We start from the raw sequence: 15,735 nt of genomic DNA, 5'->3' as shown, positions 1-15,735 counted from the left end.
GAAAGATGTATCACGCGGAATTTCGATGGTCTGAGTCGAGAAGGCGACATGGAGTAGAAACACTGAAGGCTCAAGATCTGCCGAGTACTGCTTCGCAAAGCACATCAATGAGTTCATCTAGAACCTCCATCTGTACAACAGAATAAGCATGTATAAGAGAACGCCTAGGGATGACGCCCACACACCGCAGGGCTGATATGGTAGCCGAGTCGGAGATCGGCTCTCCGCTAAGCCCGGACCCTTACCTACCCAACCTCGAACTCCAACATATCTAGTTATCAAACACCAGATACCATCACCCGAATCACAGAATTTTACAGTACTTTCCATCATGGTTGGCTCAATACCAAACGATATATTCCAATTCTCCACCTACGCAGCTCTCAACGCCGGATTCAATCAAGGCCAACCGCGAACCGCTGACCTTACTTCCCACGGCACAGATGGCATTGGTGTTTACGAAGATGGCAGTCTCATGATTTTGAAAGACCGACAAGCGTACGCACTTACCAAGGATGGTAAAGCAAAGTCAGCACCCATGAATGCACGCCTTCCTTTCGCATTGGTCACAGTATACCAGCCAACATTTCGTCTGAAGATCGGGTCGATGTCGCTGGAAGCCCTTGATGAGCTCGTTTCATCAGATGATGTGGGTCCAGCGAAGGGTGTGAATACTCTTATGCCCTTTAAGATCGCTGGTCGTTTTGATTCGATAGAATTCGAAGATGGGCCCAGCAGAAATGCAATCGACGGTACGGTGTTCGGCTTCGTGGTGCCAGCCTGGATGAAGGCTATCAGCGGCCCACGGATCCATGCACATTTCCTGGACGCAAATGAGGAATTTGGAGGGAAAGTCGTAGATTTCACCATGGCAGAAGAAGCAGTGTTTAGTTTTGCGAAATGTGGGAGATTCCACTTGGGTTTTCCGCAGGGAGGAGAGTGGGAGGAAGTGAAGTTGTGATTGGAGAAGTGTGCTCGGGATTGGGCGACTATCATCGCATTGATCGCTTCATAGAATCGCCGCAATCGCCTCAACGTGGTGACACTACCAAGCACTTAGACACCATATAGCCACGCAGCTCCATCGACGTCGTCGTTCTTCTCCCTTGTTTCCTACGCGTCCTCACCATCGCTGCTTCAAGTGCAACGGCATTGACGAACATGTAACAAAGCTTTCTTCGACGACCTAAAAACCCTCGCCGTTATCGTCGGCTTCTCGCGTTGTCTTACATTCGTCGAATGATGCATCTTTTTCGGTGTTTGTACTGCTAGAATCAAGCCTATTGTCGATATAGATGGTTGCTAAATGTTTTGTGTCTAAGTTCCACTCAGGTACTCAGAGATGCTCCTGAGGGCGGGTTCGATCAGCGTATGAGTGATCGGTGTGATCTCAACCCACCAATTTGTCAAGTCCATCTCTTTGAGCCTCAAACCATCTGTTAACGAGTTCGCAGGCTCATGTGTAAATCAATACTTCTTTTTTTGTTAAAACTTGCACCCTTATAGTTATCGCTGATATTGTGTTGGTATGCAACGTTGGACAGATCCGCGTCAATGTCACGGCATCCGGTGCATCGATCGGTCTTCGTGTCGGGCGAAAGTTCCACCTTCTTGCGATACCAGCCCAGGATCCAGCACTTTTCATACGGGTTCATTAACAAAATTTCCAAAGAAGAAATGCTGCTGTTCATGGTAGATGATTGCATACGTGGTCATCACTCTACTCTAACAACCGCACAATATCCTCATGTCCCAATTTGCGAGCAAGATCCAAAGCCTTCAACCCCACCATGTTCCTGTACTCCTTGGCCGCGCCTTTCTCTAAGAGAAATGAGACTGCCTCGGTATGGTGGTTTTTAACGGCACAATGTAGCGCAGAGCCCCAACCTTCGTCCTCTAGTTGGCAAGGGATTATCTCGAGTCTTCCGTACGGGTGTGCATTGACATCGGCGCCTCGATCCAGCAGCTGCTGCATAATGTCAATGCTGCCTTCACGGGCAGCATTGAGGAGTGCCTTGGGCGCCTCTTCCAGCGATGCGTCATGTGCCAACAATAGCGCTGCCATATGCCTGTCATCTTTCGCACAGGCTATTTCGAGCGGGTTCTCGTTCGTCCGGGTGCTCTCGTCCACATGGGCGCCTTTTGACAATAGATGCGCAGCAATCTTTAGGCAAGCTGTATCGCCATCGGGATATCCTGGGCCTGTCTCCGCGCTACTGACGATGGATCTGTTTACCTGTCAGTTATTTCTGCGAGTCGAATGGTCTCCAGAAGGGTAGCGAAGGCTTACACAAGCGCGCTGCCAACATGCTCATAGGGCTCGTTGATATTCCAACCGTACGCCAGCGCCACATCGATGGCTTTCGTGTTCCATTCATTTTCCCGACGTGCCCCATCCAGAACATACCCTATAGTGCAATCAGTGCACCTAGCACCACGCTTGAAAAGCTCTTCGGCCATGTCGTACCGGGCCAGCTCTAATGCTTCGTTGAGGGCATCGCTCAATCCGTTACCCCGGCGCAAAGCATCAGGATCTTCAGCCTCGTGTTTCGACATCACATCATGTAGGGTAGCGAGGTCGTTGGACTCGATAGCGGCAAGCATTTGTGCATTGAAGTCATCTTCGTTGTTATCAGTAAACCCTGTCATTGCTTGAGTGATGTAGAAGATAAATTTTGAATGTGAATATCTTTTGCACTTGCGATTTGGAAAATGAATATTGCGGGCTTGGCAGGTGGGATTCAGCTGGAAAAATGGTAATGGGTTGGAGGGAAGAAGCCGAGGGCGGAAAGCCTTTCTAACATGCTGTCTCTTTAGTGTGGCGCAGTCAGGTCGTAGAAGGCGTCGCAACATCCATTTCAGCCCTTTGAGCGCCCTTTAACGCCCTCGCACGCATAACGTACCTGTAACTTCTAACTGCCTCCTTATTGCACCCCGAACTATCTGATTTCTACCGCTTATGCACTGGCTACACATCATCACACTGTCGCCCTTGGCACTCTCTCACTCTCTACAAGGCGTAGTATACCTAGGTAGTCACAGCCCCGGCTAACCTGTCTAAATCCTGACGTAAGGCCTTACCCTCATACATACAACGCCGTCGCGGGGGTTCTTCACTATGCAGGAACTAGCCAAGAATCACTTTTGTCACAAACGGAAGCGATAGTGATGGAATCGTAATTTCATCATGGTGGTGTTTCAGTAAGAGACCGAAGGATGTAGACAACCTATAAATGATGCACCGGGAGAAGCAAAAGAGGAGTTGTATGGCACAGCTCGTGAAAGCGCTCGATGCGATAGTGGCTTCCATGTTTGTGATGGTTCAACCTATTGATTTGGCTGATGGCGTTTGATAGCTGCGGCGAGTCGTCCGGAGCTTTCCACTTTCGGATAGCTTCGCCCCATCGTGCTGTGGCGCTGCTCAGGTGGTAACTCCAGCTGTACAACAACAACACAGCCTCGCTCCCTGGCATCGACTCTTTCGCCTCTCTCGCACCGTCTCGAGCTTCATCAGCATTGTGCGAAACTTCCGATATGACGAGAAATCACCCCAGCCTTCGCAAGGCGGCTTCGAACGCGGACCTCTACGCGGATCCGTCACCGCCCCGCCCGCTGCGGCATTCGTACTCCACGACACTTGGACGCGCTCACACAACCGCATCGCTACCTCAACGTCATCGACAGGACCGAGTGACAGAGAGAGGATGGAGGAGCCGCGAAGCTGTTTCCGACTACCGTAACCGGCACAGTATCGCCGCGACGTATCCCAACCTCATCGATGTTGAAGACGAAGACTACGCGCCGCCTTCGAGCTACCAAAACCCTCCACCTGTACCACCGAAGATACTAGAGGTTCCAGTTGAGCAAGTCAAAGAGGACGTCGAGATGCCTAAGCCAACGCCCTCTCATTGTTGGATTCCGGTGCCTGCTCGCTCAAAGGAAGATCCGGCACGCTACACGAAGCCCTTCACCGACTACATGACGAGCAATCCTACAATCTTCCACGCTGTCGATGCTGTCGCACAGGACCTTGAGAAGGATGGCTACAAGAAGTTGTCTGAGCGCGATGCGTGGGAGCTGAAGGCTGGCGGCAAATACTACGTTGAGCGCAACGGGAGTTCGCTCATCGCCTTCGCTATTGGTGACAATTACGCGTCGGGCAATGGAGCTGCGATTCTTGCTGGACACATTGATGCGCTCACAGCGAAGTTGAAGCCCATCTCGAACCTTCGCACCAAATCAGGCTACGTACAGCTCGGTGTGGCCCCATACGCCGGTGCACTGAGCGACACATGGTGGGACCGCGACCTTGGTGTCGGTGGACGGGTACTCGTCAAGGAGAATGGGAAGATAGTCACGAAGCTTGTCAAGCTGGACTGGCCTATTGCAAGGATTCCAACACTAGCACCTCATTTTGGTGCTGCCGCCAACGGGCCGTTCAACAAAGAGACGCAAATGGTCCCTATAATCGGTCTGGACAACAGCGATATTGGAAGTTCGTCGGAACATGGTGAGGAGAACTGGAAAGCCAGTGTGTTGGGCGGAGAGGGCGCATTCGCTGCTACTCAGCCGGAGAGGCTTGTGAAAGCCATCTCAAGCGAACTCGGCATCACGGACTGTATGTGCACTACACCCTCACGTCCATGAAGATACTAACTTGTAACAGATTCGACCATTGTCAATTGGGAGCTTGAGCTCTTCGATACGCAACCCGCCCAGACCGGTGGCCTCGACCGCGAGTTCATCTTCGCTGGCCGGATCGACGACAAACTCTGCTCTTGGGCTGCGATTCAAGCTCTCCTCAACTCGAGCTCATCCCTCTCAACCTCGTCCCAGATCCGCATGGTCGCCCTCTTCGACGACGAAGAAGTCGGCTCGCTACTCCGACAAGGTGCTCATGGCAACTTCCTCCCCAGTGTCATGGAGCGCATCGTCGAAGAGTTTGTGTCCAACGGAAAGACCGGCAGCGCTTTGAGCAGAACATATGCAAACTCTTTCCTCGTCTCCAGCGACGTGATTCACGCGGTGAATCCCAACTTCCTCAACGCGTATCTCGAGAACCACTCTCCGCGTCTCAATATTGGTCCTGCTGTCTCTGCGGACTCAAATGCCCATATGACGACTGACGCTGTCTCCACTGCTATTCTGCAGCGTTGCGTTGATCGCGATGTCGGCATGCGCAAGGTCGACCCTAAGCTTCAGGTGTTCCAAATTCGAAATGATAGCAGGAGTGGAGGCACAGTTGGACCAATGCTGAGTTCTGCAACGGGTATCAGGTCAATTGATTGCGGCATCCCGCAGCTGAGTATGCATTCTATCAGGGCGACGACCGGAAGCTTGGATCCTGGTCTGGGTGTCTTTACTTTCCAGAGTTTCTTGGAGAACTTTGAGAGTGTTGACAAGGAGTTCAGGGCATAGAGTGATGTTAGAGTTGGATAGCTTATCCGGTAGAGAATCACAGCTGGTTTTCACGCCTTGCAATACAAATCGGTGACCACCTGTCTACATAGTTGAATCAGAACGTCATTCATTGAACAGACTACGAATTGAAGTATTTCAAGTACTCCGCGGCCTTGACCATAGCGCCGGAAATCCGAAAACTCCACCTTGATGCCGCCAAAATCAATTCGTGCAACGCCGCTGGGCGAGCTTCCTACGTACTCTCGGGATCGACCTTGGCTACCATTGCAGCGCCCATAGCACAGAAAAATGCATCTACTAAGCATTGGGTCGTGTCGGCATTTCCTCATCTTCGTCATCTTCTGGGTGACCAAGCAGGTCCTTGACGTTCTTCATTTCATAGTGCTTCTTGCGCAACTCCTCAAACTTGCGGTGCTTCTCCCTCTCTTCCTGGGTGGCGTTGGGGAGGAGCTCGCCGTGGTAGCCTTCATCTGTATCCATGCCCTCTTCCACCATGACCCTCTTCTCGCTCTCGGGTGTCTGCGACTGTCGTGCCTGCAGCTCCGGCTGTCCCAAGTCGAACTCGGGTATATCTTCAATCTTAGGTTTCCGCTTTGGCTTGTCCAGCTCGTCCACCTTGAGCTCTTCGGCGTTGAGCATTTCGACCTCCTCTTCGTCCTCGGCGGGATCGTACTGCTTGGCGTATGGTGTCTTGGGCTCATCGATCTTCATGGTGCTATCGCGGTTCTGCTCGTTCAGGTAAAGGTTGGCCTCGTCCCACTTGAGCTGCGGGCTAGTCTCGTCCGCGGGGTCAATGCCCGACTGCCGTCGTGAACCGATGCCGCGCGGGTTCGACGAGGATCTTCGGTGAGCGCCAGCATTGCGCAGCGTGTTCTCCAATACAATTTCCTTCTCTGACAATTCGCGACCCAGCTGCGGCCGCTCGGATATGGGGCTTACGGCTGGCGGAAGCTCGCTAGTGGGGGACGTTTGGGAGTCGGCGCGGTACGAGCTAGAGTTTTTGAGGATACCTGGCCTTGTTAGCCATGCGTGCACCAGGCGGCGGGGTATGGGAGAGTCCCACCCTTAGGTCGCTCAGGATGCGAGCTCGGCGAATGCAGTTCGGGGGATTGTCCAGTCATGTTGGGTGATATGGGAGGGACTTTGCGACAGTAGCCGTTGGTGTGAGAGGCTGAGATGCGGGAGGAGCGGGCTTTGTATGGTGGTGGGCGACAGATGAGGCGACGGCGTTAGTTTAGGACGGCTAGAAAGCAATGCGCGTGGTGGGGTGCGTTGTCCTGTGAACGGCGGAAGTATGACGTAGGCCCCAGCACAATCCCACCCCGCACGCGTTCTGATTCACATGCAGGTGCGGCCTGTAACCCCGGTCATTGTAGCAGATGCAGAGGTTGCCGCGGTTGTTAAGACGTCTCGATGCATCAAGGAAATGTCCACCTATTGTGGTCAGTGTGGACAACCTGGCCGCAAGCTGCCTGTGGTCAAAGCACGCATGAGAAAATCATCTGTATTATTCTGATATTGCTTTCACTCCGGAAGAAGTCCGCCATCTTGATGCTTTCCTCATCCTGTATCGAAGAACAAGCGGCTCTACGGCACCTAGCGTCTATGAGAGGTGACTGTCAAGCGATGCAGCCAATGTCCGCCAAGACTCTTCAGCGTGTTCTAATGTTAGAGCTTTCTTAAACCGCGACGCGCCTGACGCTACTCGCACCGGAAAACATACAAGGCGGCGAGATGTCAGGTACTGAGATACACGGTGAGACCACAAAGGAACCAGTGCCCAACCTTAGCGGCTTATCAGAGCCAATTCACCGCCTGAGCAGCGCTGTATAGTACTGCTTAGTCGTCAATTAGCGGAGATTCCAGAGGTACTTGATACACGCGTGGCATAATTGTGGGCTTCAGACTTTGCCTTAGAGCTTCAAGCTCAACCAAGAAATCGCAAAGTTGCGATAGTGTACATCTGGCTGAGACTCAGACTACCAGAAGTGGTCCATAGGACCTAGTCATCACTAGCCGTGTCGCGAACGAAAAAATCATGGCGGCACACATACAGAAGAGACTGAGACAGCTTGCAGCCTCAACGCGTCGCGCGCGTGACAAAATAATGTCCCTACTTTCAGGTCATCACCGCATCATGGAAGCCACCGAAGCGGCCCTCGTGATGATGGTTTTAGAAGAGGATGGCTCGTTCTGGGCCAGTTATCCGAGTTGCCAGCTGAGTAGGATGTGTCGAGCTGGCAAATAATACGAGTCAAAGGCCGGTGTTGAAGAAGAGAAGAGGACGGGCGCGCCGGCGAAGAGAATATCGAGCTCGGTTGATGACTAAGCCACATCCCTGCCGCGGAAGGCGCGCGCCTGAGCTGCAAGTGCCAACCTCTCAAACGTTTTCTCAGTACGCACCACCATCCGCCATTGCACACGATACATCCCACCACGCTCGACAATCACACACCCCCGCCTTCGCCACATCTTTCCGCAGCATCATACCAACGACACGTGACAGACTTCCTCCTCGCAGCAAACATCCACCACCACAAACTACACCCCGCATATCTTCGACGCACATTGGCCGCTAGCCCGCCAGCTCCTCTGCTGCTTGTTCGCTCGTTACTCCCACCAAGCCTTGGATATTTAACCTTCTTGCATTGTATTATATACTCGTTTGACACTGCTGCCAATGGATAACAGGGATAATCTCTGGACTCGGCGCTCCAAGTATGCTCCTGCGTCCCCGCATCTTTGTTCTCTCCACTGACGGCCGCCAACAGCACCAGCAAGCTCTCTCTCTCCATGTCACATTCGGAAAATAACAGCGAAAAATCCGAGCCGCACCAACGCACCGTCTCCGCTACCAAACGCTTCGGTGGCGACTCCTCCCACGGCGGTCGAAACCCTTTCAACGCTATATCGCCCTTGACACCCGGTGGTTTAGCGTCACCCACAACTGGGGGCTCTTCTGCGTTTGGGCTCGGCTCAGGCGCGTTCGCCTCCTTTGGATCTGCGGGAAAGGCGCCCAAAACGCCTGGCACTGCTTTCGACTTCAAAGCAGCCGCCATGTCGTCGCCCACGCCCGCGACACCTTCTGATAAAAAGGACAAGCCCGTGAGCAAGGTCGTCAATAGCATACGCAAAGAATCGATATCCACAACCTCAATACCAGACAACACAGCGAGTCCCTCTGCGCCGCCAGATTTCAATGCGCCGTGGCCGCTCAAATACACATGGGCGGTATGGTACCGTCCGCCTACGGCCAAGAACGTAGACTACGAGAAGTCGATTGTGCCCCTCTGTAAATTCAGTACGGCGCAAGAGTTCTGGAAGGTCTTCTCCCATCTTAAGCGTCCTTCGAGTCTCCCCTCCGTTTCCGATTACCACGTGTTCAAGCAAGGCATCCGGCCGGTATGGGAGGACGATGAGAACAAGCGAGGTGGCAAGTGGATCATGCGCCTGAAAAAGGGCGTGGCTGACCGCTACTGGGAGGACCTGCTACTAGCACTCGTTGGAGATCAGTTCCTGGATGCCGGGGAGGAGTTCTGCGGCTTCGTCTTGAGTGTCCGGAGCGGCGAAGATGTCTTCAGCATCTGGACTAAGAGCGATGGTGTGAAGAATGTCAAGATTCGGGATACAATAAGGCGGGTCCTCAAACTGCCGGAGGGGACCAACATAGTATGGCGCAGTCACGACGACAGCATCGCCCAAAGATCGGCCATCGATCAAGCCCGCCATGAGAAGAGCCAGCATGAAAAACGCAGAGTAGTGTCTACGGATGAGTCACGTGAGAAGCCGACTGCTGGATCCTAGGAGAATCTCAGCCTAGCGACGATCTTCAGGCCGACCCCAGATCAATCGCAAAGCCAACCATACAACCCATGTATTCGCCACGGTCGTCTGACGGCTGGCTTACGCGACCGTTATTCGCACCGTATGCCCAAACGCGTCTGAAACAACGCCGCTTCGTGTTGTACTGGGTGCAGGTTGCAAGTTGGCTGTCAATACTCTGGTGCTTTCGACGGAGCACCGCTTGTAAGAGAGACTGCTAGCTTCTGTTGCTGAGTGAGTTGCACGGAGAGATGTTTCTTTGCCGAGATGCACAAACAGATACCGTGAAGGTATACACCATACTGTCATCTGTAGATGTGTTCATGACATGACCGCGAATACCTTCTGGTCACGTCAGTCACAACTCGGAAATGTAGAGCGCGCTCGATTGGGGACGTCGCTGAAAGGCTGGTCATGCACGTAGCACATCCAGGGCCCTAGCCTCATTTCTGTACATTGTATTTTTACATAGCGAAGCGCAGGATCTCAGGTAGCACCAAGCCCTGAAGCCCGCCTGTCCACAGAGCGAGGCATCGAAGAAGAATATGTCGCATTGATTTGTGGCTATGAACATATTACCAAAGTCCCCAACGTGACCTTATCTGACGTGCCGTTTGTCGTGACGCACCAATCTGTTCTCGAGCTCGACGTCGCAGCTGAGCCGTCGCGTCCCTGCAGCGCGCTGAAGCACCTACGTCAAGGCGCACGGACGTATCGCCGACGGGTTCTCTGGCGCACCTTCACCTCCGCATGCCCCACGGTGCGCGTCTGCGCTTGTGCAGTTCCTTCACGCAGTTCCGAGGTCACCCAGCCTACCAGACGATGCGAATGCCCGCCGCTCTGCCACCGCAATGCGACACCAATGTTCACTAACTTATTCAACGGCATACGAGCCGCTGCCGAAAGCTCTTTCGGACTCACCAACTCAGACGTACGCGCCTTTTCCTTGCCCAACGGCTCGACTGCCTCAAACACTCCAACAACTACACTCTCCTCTCATGCTGAACTGCCTGCGCCCCCAGCTAACGCCATGTCGCCACAGACAGACGATGTCGTCCCCCAGTCGCCCTCGGGTCCCGGCTTGCCTCCCAATCCTTTCCTCGAGGAGTCAACACCCCCCAGGAAGACCTCGCGCGTCCTCATAGACCTCTCTTCGCCCCCGAAATCTTCAAGCCGAACTCCACGCAAAGAGGCGCGTTCGGAAATGGCCCGCCCACGGCAGCACGTCACACAAAGGAGCGAGGATGAGAAGCGATTAATTGGGGATTATTCGTAAATCGCCTTTGTACACCAAAACGGAAGAAAGAGACTAATGTTTGCGAAGTAGACCCGCAGATGCTATTAGTATGCCCGACCCATCCACTTGGATGGCGATACCAAAGAAGCGCACCATGCCTACAAAAGTATGCACACTACCACCTGTCTGTGCCTATAGGATTATACTGACCTCCAAAAGCCAGGGTCGAGTAACGTCTTCAAGCCCGTAGACACGATGCAAGGAGGGTCCAAGAAGCCTACTACGTACGGGAAGCGCGATCGTACACAGCCGCCACTGATCGGCCAGGCGCATGGGCCGGGCCAGGCTGCCTACCTTCAGCGAACAGACAGAGCACCTGCAACAACGGTTCGTCGTCCTTCTTCCTCAGAGAGCCAGGATCGATGGTCGAGTGGAGCTACGCCTGGAAAACGAAGGAGGACTGCCAACGTTATTTCACTTGTCGATGACGACGATGAAGTGGTGGAAGTATCTCAAAACCACCAAAATACACCTGTTGGCACGTCACGCGAAAGGCCGCGTTCTGCCTGGTCTCTGCATTCACAGATAAGCAACGGGAGCGAGAGCACAGTAAGCGACTACAAGCCGCCTCAGGCTACAAGCGAATTTAGAGAAGTGGACAATCTTCTCAGACCGTCCCAGAAGAAGCCGAGGAACTCGAGTTTCAACACAGCCAAAGGTGGCGCGCGACGCTCTCCTCTTACCGGTGGTTCTCTATCGACCAGCCCTGGCGTACATACTCCTCGGCAGGCGATATTGCAGACGTTTCGACAGGGTGAATCGAAGCGAAGTCCCAGGAAGCACGACGGAGCCGAAAGAAAAGTCGACATAGTCACGTCTCGCTACTTTCCCGAAGCCCGCATCAATGAGTCAACATCTGATCACGCAGACCAGAACCGACGTGTAACAGTTGAAGACGAGGACCTTCGCACCCAACACAAATCTGTGCCAAAGCAAGCGGGACCTATGACTGACAACTACAGCGCGGACGAGCTTGCCATCACGCCTCCGCACCAGGGAACCAGACTTGTTTCGAAGCAAAAGCAAAAGCAGACTGCAAATAGTGGAGTCAAGCGAAACGCTCGCGGAAGGGTTGTAGAAGAATCATGGCGACTTTCGTTTGCACGGTCGTATGGGTTTCAGAGCCACGGATCAACAACCATGGACGGCCATGCCATCTTGCTCTTAAGATGGAGGAAAGATGAGGGGTTACGTGTCCAGACTTGGGAGTCAGTGGATGGCGTCTACGATAGCAAACTTGTCATAGAGCCTAAATACGTCAACCAAGTATATGCGGACGGTACAAGCCGCATGCGGTTGACGGGCCCTCGCGGACACGACGGGAACAAACTCATCTTGGACCTGGAGTTTGCTGATACTGCCGATTTCCTCATCTTCCGTGATGAACACGCAGTGTTGATGACGTCAGGCGGAAAGTGTATCAATAAGTCGGATGATTACATGGCCCATCTTTTCAAAACACCTCTCCCATCGAGAAACGAGAAGGTTGGTACGTCTGCACTGGTAGGCGATTCAACAGCGAGCTTAGGACAGCCTCACCGCGAAAAAGCTAATGGAGCGTCGAAGAGACCTCTGTTGGATCAGCTCAAGCCCGCTGTCCGTCAGCATGTTATTGATGCTGAATCTGGCACTACCACGACAAGCAGAGCATCGACCCGTCCGTCACGTTCAACAAGATCGGCTCCGGTTAATTACGTCGAAGACACGCCTACACAGTCGGATGTACCCAAATTTTCAGTCGAAACTGGACTTGGGCAACCCTGGGCTAAGTAAGTTTCCACGCACTTACTCATGATTCTGCTAACCATCCCAAGGTCTCTTGAATTCGGCGAAGGTCGTCAACGGGCGATAGTGCACTTTGATGATCTGCCCCGCCTGGACGAGGAAGAATTCTTGAATGACAGCCTGATCGACTTCTACATGATGTGAGTGCGTGTCTACCTTTCCATTAGCGCTACTAACCTTCTCCAGCTACCTCTTTAAGCAGCTCAAAGTGCCTGCTGATAAAGTCTACTTCTTCAACACCTACTTCTTCACGAAGCTTACCGAGAACTCGGGTCGGAAATCCATGGACTACAAGGCTGTGCAACGCTGGACGTCTAAGATTGATATCTTCACCTACGACTACATTGTTGTTCCCATCAACGAACAGTACGTCAAGTTACCACCGCTTTGATAGCCTATGCTAACAGTCTATAGAGCCCATTGGTACCTGGCGATTATCTGCAATATGTCGAAGGTTCAACGCAAACCCATAGTTCAAGACTTCGATGAGCCTCAGGTAATCCCACACGATCAAGCAAGTGATTCAGCCGTGACAGCCACGAATCCCGAGACGCATGCGACCATGGTACATAAATCAACATCCCCAGAGCCAAATGTCATCAATGAAGAAGCAACAGCGGCCCAAACGAACGATGAAGAGCCGATGCTTTTTGATGAAGCGGCACTATCTTTTGTCGACCGCGACGATACTGGGACCGAAACTCCGCATAAATCAGAGACGACCCAAGCAGATCCAACATCCCAGAATCCAGATGCAGAAGCTTTAGCTGAAATGAGGGACACAAACCCAGGAATATTGTCCCAATCTCATTTCACCGCGTCTTCTGCAAAAAAGAAGGCAAAACGCAAGCCCATAGCCAAAAGAGATCCTGATCAACCTGTCATCATAGTACTCGATTCTCTTGGTGGTAATGCCCGTACTGGAGCGGTTCGCGCTCTCAAAGACTGGATAGCAGCGGAGGGGGCAAGCCGGCGTGCTATGGAGGCTGTCATCAAAGAGAACGGCTATTATCCCAAGAGTACACAGGTTCCAATGCAGAACAACTTCACCGATTGCGGTGTTTACCTACTTGGCTACATCGAGAAGTTCTTCCAGAATCCCGATGACTTCAAGAACAAGCTGCTCACTGGATCAATGTCGGCTCAAGAAGACTGGCCGGAGTTAAATCCATCGGAAATGAGGCACAAAATGCGTCAAATCATATTTGATTGCTATAAGAAGCAGGAAGACGATAGGAGAGCACAGAAGAAGGCGAAGAAAGGATCTGCGAGCTCAAAGACATCACCAGCTCCGACAACGTACAAAGCCTCGGATCTGGGCAGACACAACTCTGATGAGTTATCCAGTGAAAAGCCGAAGCTCGCACTTTCGCCCAAGAACGCAGGCGCGCAGCCCACATCGCCACGAACCCATTCACCTTCTCATCCTCCACTCCGACTCGCATCGCCGTTCAGTTTCGATGCGAAGCATACTTCTGCTGTTGAGGAAGCACCTCAAATAGCTGTCAGCAAGGTGTCTGACTCACCACCTGTGCTCACATTTCCTGCAGAGCAGGCCGTTGGTAGTCCACGGTCAGAAACGACACCAAGGCGCCATAGTCCCGAAGTGCGCATTTCCAGCAGAACGCCCCAATCACATGATTCTTTGCGCAACGGACACATCACTTCGAACAGAACACCACGTCAATCCAAAGAAAACGATCAAACATCTCAAATACCCGGTACATCAAGCCCCAAGAAGCGCCGAAGACACGGTGACGATGATGATGACATGAAATCGCCATCAGCGAAGCGCCAGCTCATCAAGTCGCCCCAACGACATCAAGATGGCGATATGGAAACTAAGCAAAGAGCTTCGCGCAGCCGAGAAGGCAGTGTCTCCGACGCACCTATTGAGATCAAGGACTCACAGGAAGTCAAAGGCATCAACGTCAACCATCGCCAGCAGGTGCAGGCAGCTCCCACTGCTCAGCGGAAACCCGCATCACGTTATGCACATTCCAGCGAAGGGCTCCGTCCTTCACCTACGTTTGAAGAGATTCCGCGTTTGTCGTACAGCACAAAGACGTCTAAACATGGTCAACACGAAGGTACTCCCGTTGATAGTGCGCTCCAGACAAAGCTGGACGAAGACGACTATGCTAGAGACAAAGCCCGGCGTTCAGAAGCACCTGCTCCCAGCAACATGGATGGGTCACTGGAGCGTAGAGAGGAAGCATCTGATCCAATGGAAGGGATCTCACAGTCCACTCACGATCTGCAACTTGATGGCGTCAACGACGGATCCGTGGTTCAAGAAACACCAGAACCTGAGGAGACGAGTACAACCGTCCAAACTGGATGGTCAAGGGACAATCCTACCCTTCTCTAACTGCTTGAGATGAAGCTTATCCTATGTTGTTCTGCGAGCGCCAGCTCAACCTTTTGCTCACAACATCTATACCTATCTTGGTTTCACGGAGGCGTTATCTATCAGGACTAGTGACGGGGTCTGCAAAGCTCAGCTGTGATCTCGGAGAACAGCATGTCGCAGACTACATGCAGATCTGGCAGTGTGCCAGAGAGATGATAGTACAGCAATATGAACAAGCAACATTTATACTGCACTTTCGAGAATCTTATCCTCCTTCGTACCTCGTTCGTTCAGTTGGCGTGAAATAGTTCCGTTCGCGCCGCGTCCGCCTGTAGGGTCATCGAGCGCTGCCACTGCATCATCGACTTCTGCATCTTGTTAGTCTTGAAATCACGCCCCCCTCGCTCGGGAGGTCTACCGTTGATTGACGGCCTACCCTGGAACCCTTCATCGGTCTCAGCTGCTTCTCTACCCACCCACCGCTTCATCTTATCCCTAACGAACTCTGCAAAGTCCCATTCCTCAGCCTCAAGTCTATGCGCGCCCGCTGTCCAGATGTATGTTTCCGCTTCGACCTCTTCGCCTTCTACATTATCTTCTTCCTTTTGTGATAGGTCGCCCATGCCTTCTTCCGTACTGGTGTTGCCATGCTTCGGTTGCAGGACCTTGACCTTTACTTTCCGACGCTGGTATTCTGAGCCTTCGAAAATATCCAGTCGCCAGATGTCGCCGTCTGTGAGGCCCTCTACAAGTGTTCCGCGCACAGATGAGGAGCTATCGACGGGGAGGATGGCTGGGTAGTCTGCTTGCTTTACTTTGTGTCGTCGGTGCGCGTGGAGGATCGCCGGGCGTATGTGCAGGAGCGAGGCATGCGCTGGTGTAGGAGGGGTTTGCGAGCCCCATATCACGCGGTGGAGGACGGGCGGTGCCATCAAGGTGCCGTAGAAGAAAGCGGTATGTGACATCTTGGTGGGTTGGCGGCGAGGGGAAATCGGGGTGTGTTGAGGCTTAGGCGATTGGTGTTGGTAGAGGTGGAAGGCATCCATATATCGTCAAT

The 15,735-nt window shown here is 52.8% G+C and overlaps 8 protein-coding genes across 8 annotated transcripts; 5 read left to right on the top strand and 3 right to left on the bottom strand.

Moving 5' to 3' along the window:
* Positions 1 to 331: 331 nt before the first annotated feature.
* J4E92_000648 (uncharacterized protein) lies at positions 332 to 961 on the top strand (the record flags this gene model as incomplete). The annotated part of the gene is made up of 1 exon (XM_051492063.1): positions 332 to 961. One exon carries the CDS (start codon positions 332 to 334, stop codon positions 959 to 961), a length of 630 nt encoding a protein of 209 aa, XP_051357575.1.
* A 759-nt stretch (positions 962 to 1,720) lies between these two features.
* J4E92_000647 (uncharacterized protein) lies at positions 1,721 to 2,649 on the bottom strand (the record flags this gene model as incomplete). The annotated part of the gene is made up of 2 exons (XM_051492062.1): positions 1,721 to 2,228; positions 2,408 to 2,649. The coding sequence occupies 2 exons, from the start codon at positions 2,647 to 2,649 to the stop codon at positions 1,721 to 1,723; spliced, it is 750 nt and encodes a 249-aa protein (XP_051357574.1).
* Positions 2,650 to 3,534: 885 nt separating this feature from the next.
* Positions 3,535 to 5,418, top strand: J4E92_000646 (uncharacterized protein; the record flags this gene model as incomplete). The annotated part of the gene is made up of 2 exons (XM_051492061.1): positions 3,535 to 4,618; positions 4,667 to 5,418. 2 exons carry the CDS (start codon positions 3,535 to 3,537, stop codon positions 5,416 to 5,418), a joined length of 1,836 nt encoding a protein of 611 aa, XP_051357573.1.
* A 300-nt stretch (positions 5,419 to 5,718) lies between these two features.
* J4E92_000645 (uncharacterized protein) lies at positions 5,719 to 6,542 on the bottom strand (the record flags this gene model as incomplete). The annotated part of the gene is made up of 2 exons (XM_051492060.1): positions 5,719 to 6,431; positions 6,485 to 6,542. The coding sequence occupies 2 exons, from the start codon at positions 6,540 to 6,542 to the stop codon at positions 5,719 to 5,721; spliced, it is 771 nt and encodes a 256-aa protein (XP_051357572.1).
* Positions 6,543 to 8,214: 1,672 nt separating this feature from the next.
* J4E92_000644 (uncharacterized protein) lies at positions 8,215 to 9,225 on the top strand (the record flags this gene model as incomplete). Its single annotated transcript, XM_051492059.1, has 1 exon — positions 8,215 to 9,225. One exon carries the CDS (start codon positions 8,215 to 8,217, stop codon positions 9,223 to 9,225), a length of 1,011 nt encoding a protein of 336 aa, XP_051357571.1.
* Positions 9,226 to 10,273: 1,048 nt separating this feature from the next.
* J4E92_000643 (uncharacterized protein) lies at positions 10,274 to 12,716 on the top strand (the record flags this gene model as incomplete). Its single annotated transcript, XM_051492058.1, has 5 exons — positions 10,274 to 10,515; positions 10,568 to 10,646; positions 10,700 to 12,309; positions 12,355 to 12,465; positions 12,512 to 12,716. The coding sequence occupies 5 exons, from the start codon at positions 10,274 to 10,276 to the stop codon at positions 12,714 to 12,716; spliced, it is 2,247 nt and encodes a 748-aa protein (XP_051357570.1).
* Positions 12,717 to 12,722: 6 nt separating this feature from the next.
* On the top strand, positions 12,723 to 14,696 carry J4E92_000642 (uncharacterized protein; the record flags this gene model as incomplete). The annotated part of the gene is made up of 2 exons (XM_051492057.1): positions 12,723 to 12,731; positions 12,780 to 14,696. The coding sequence occupies 2 exons, from the start codon at positions 12,723 to 12,725 to the stop codon at positions 14,694 to 14,696; spliced, it is 1,926 nt and encodes a 641-aa protein (XP_051357569.1).
* A 225-nt stretch (positions 14,697 to 14,921) lies between these two features.
* Positions 14,922 to 15,643, bottom strand: J4E92_000641 (uncharacterized protein; the record flags this gene model as incomplete). Its single annotated transcript, XM_051492056.1, has 2 exons — positions 14,922 to 15,046; positions 15,097 to 15,643. The coding sequence occupies 2 exons, from the start codon at positions 15,641 to 15,643 to the stop codon at positions 14,922 to 14,924; spliced, it is 672 nt and encodes a 223-aa protein (XP_051357568.1).
* Between the last annotated feature and the right edge of the window lie 92 nt (positions 15,644 to 15,735).

This window comes from Alternaria infectoria, assembly GCF_024043175.1.
Source record: "Alternaria infectoria strain BMP 0036 chromosome Unknown scaffold_1, whole genome shotgun sequence".
Lineage (NCBI taxonomy): Eukaryota > Fungi > Ascomycota > Dothideomycetes > Pleosporales > Pleosporaceae > Alternaria > Alternaria infectoria.
Note: the sequence above shows the minus strand (reverse complement) of the source record. Positions and strands in the feature narration are given on the sequence as shown.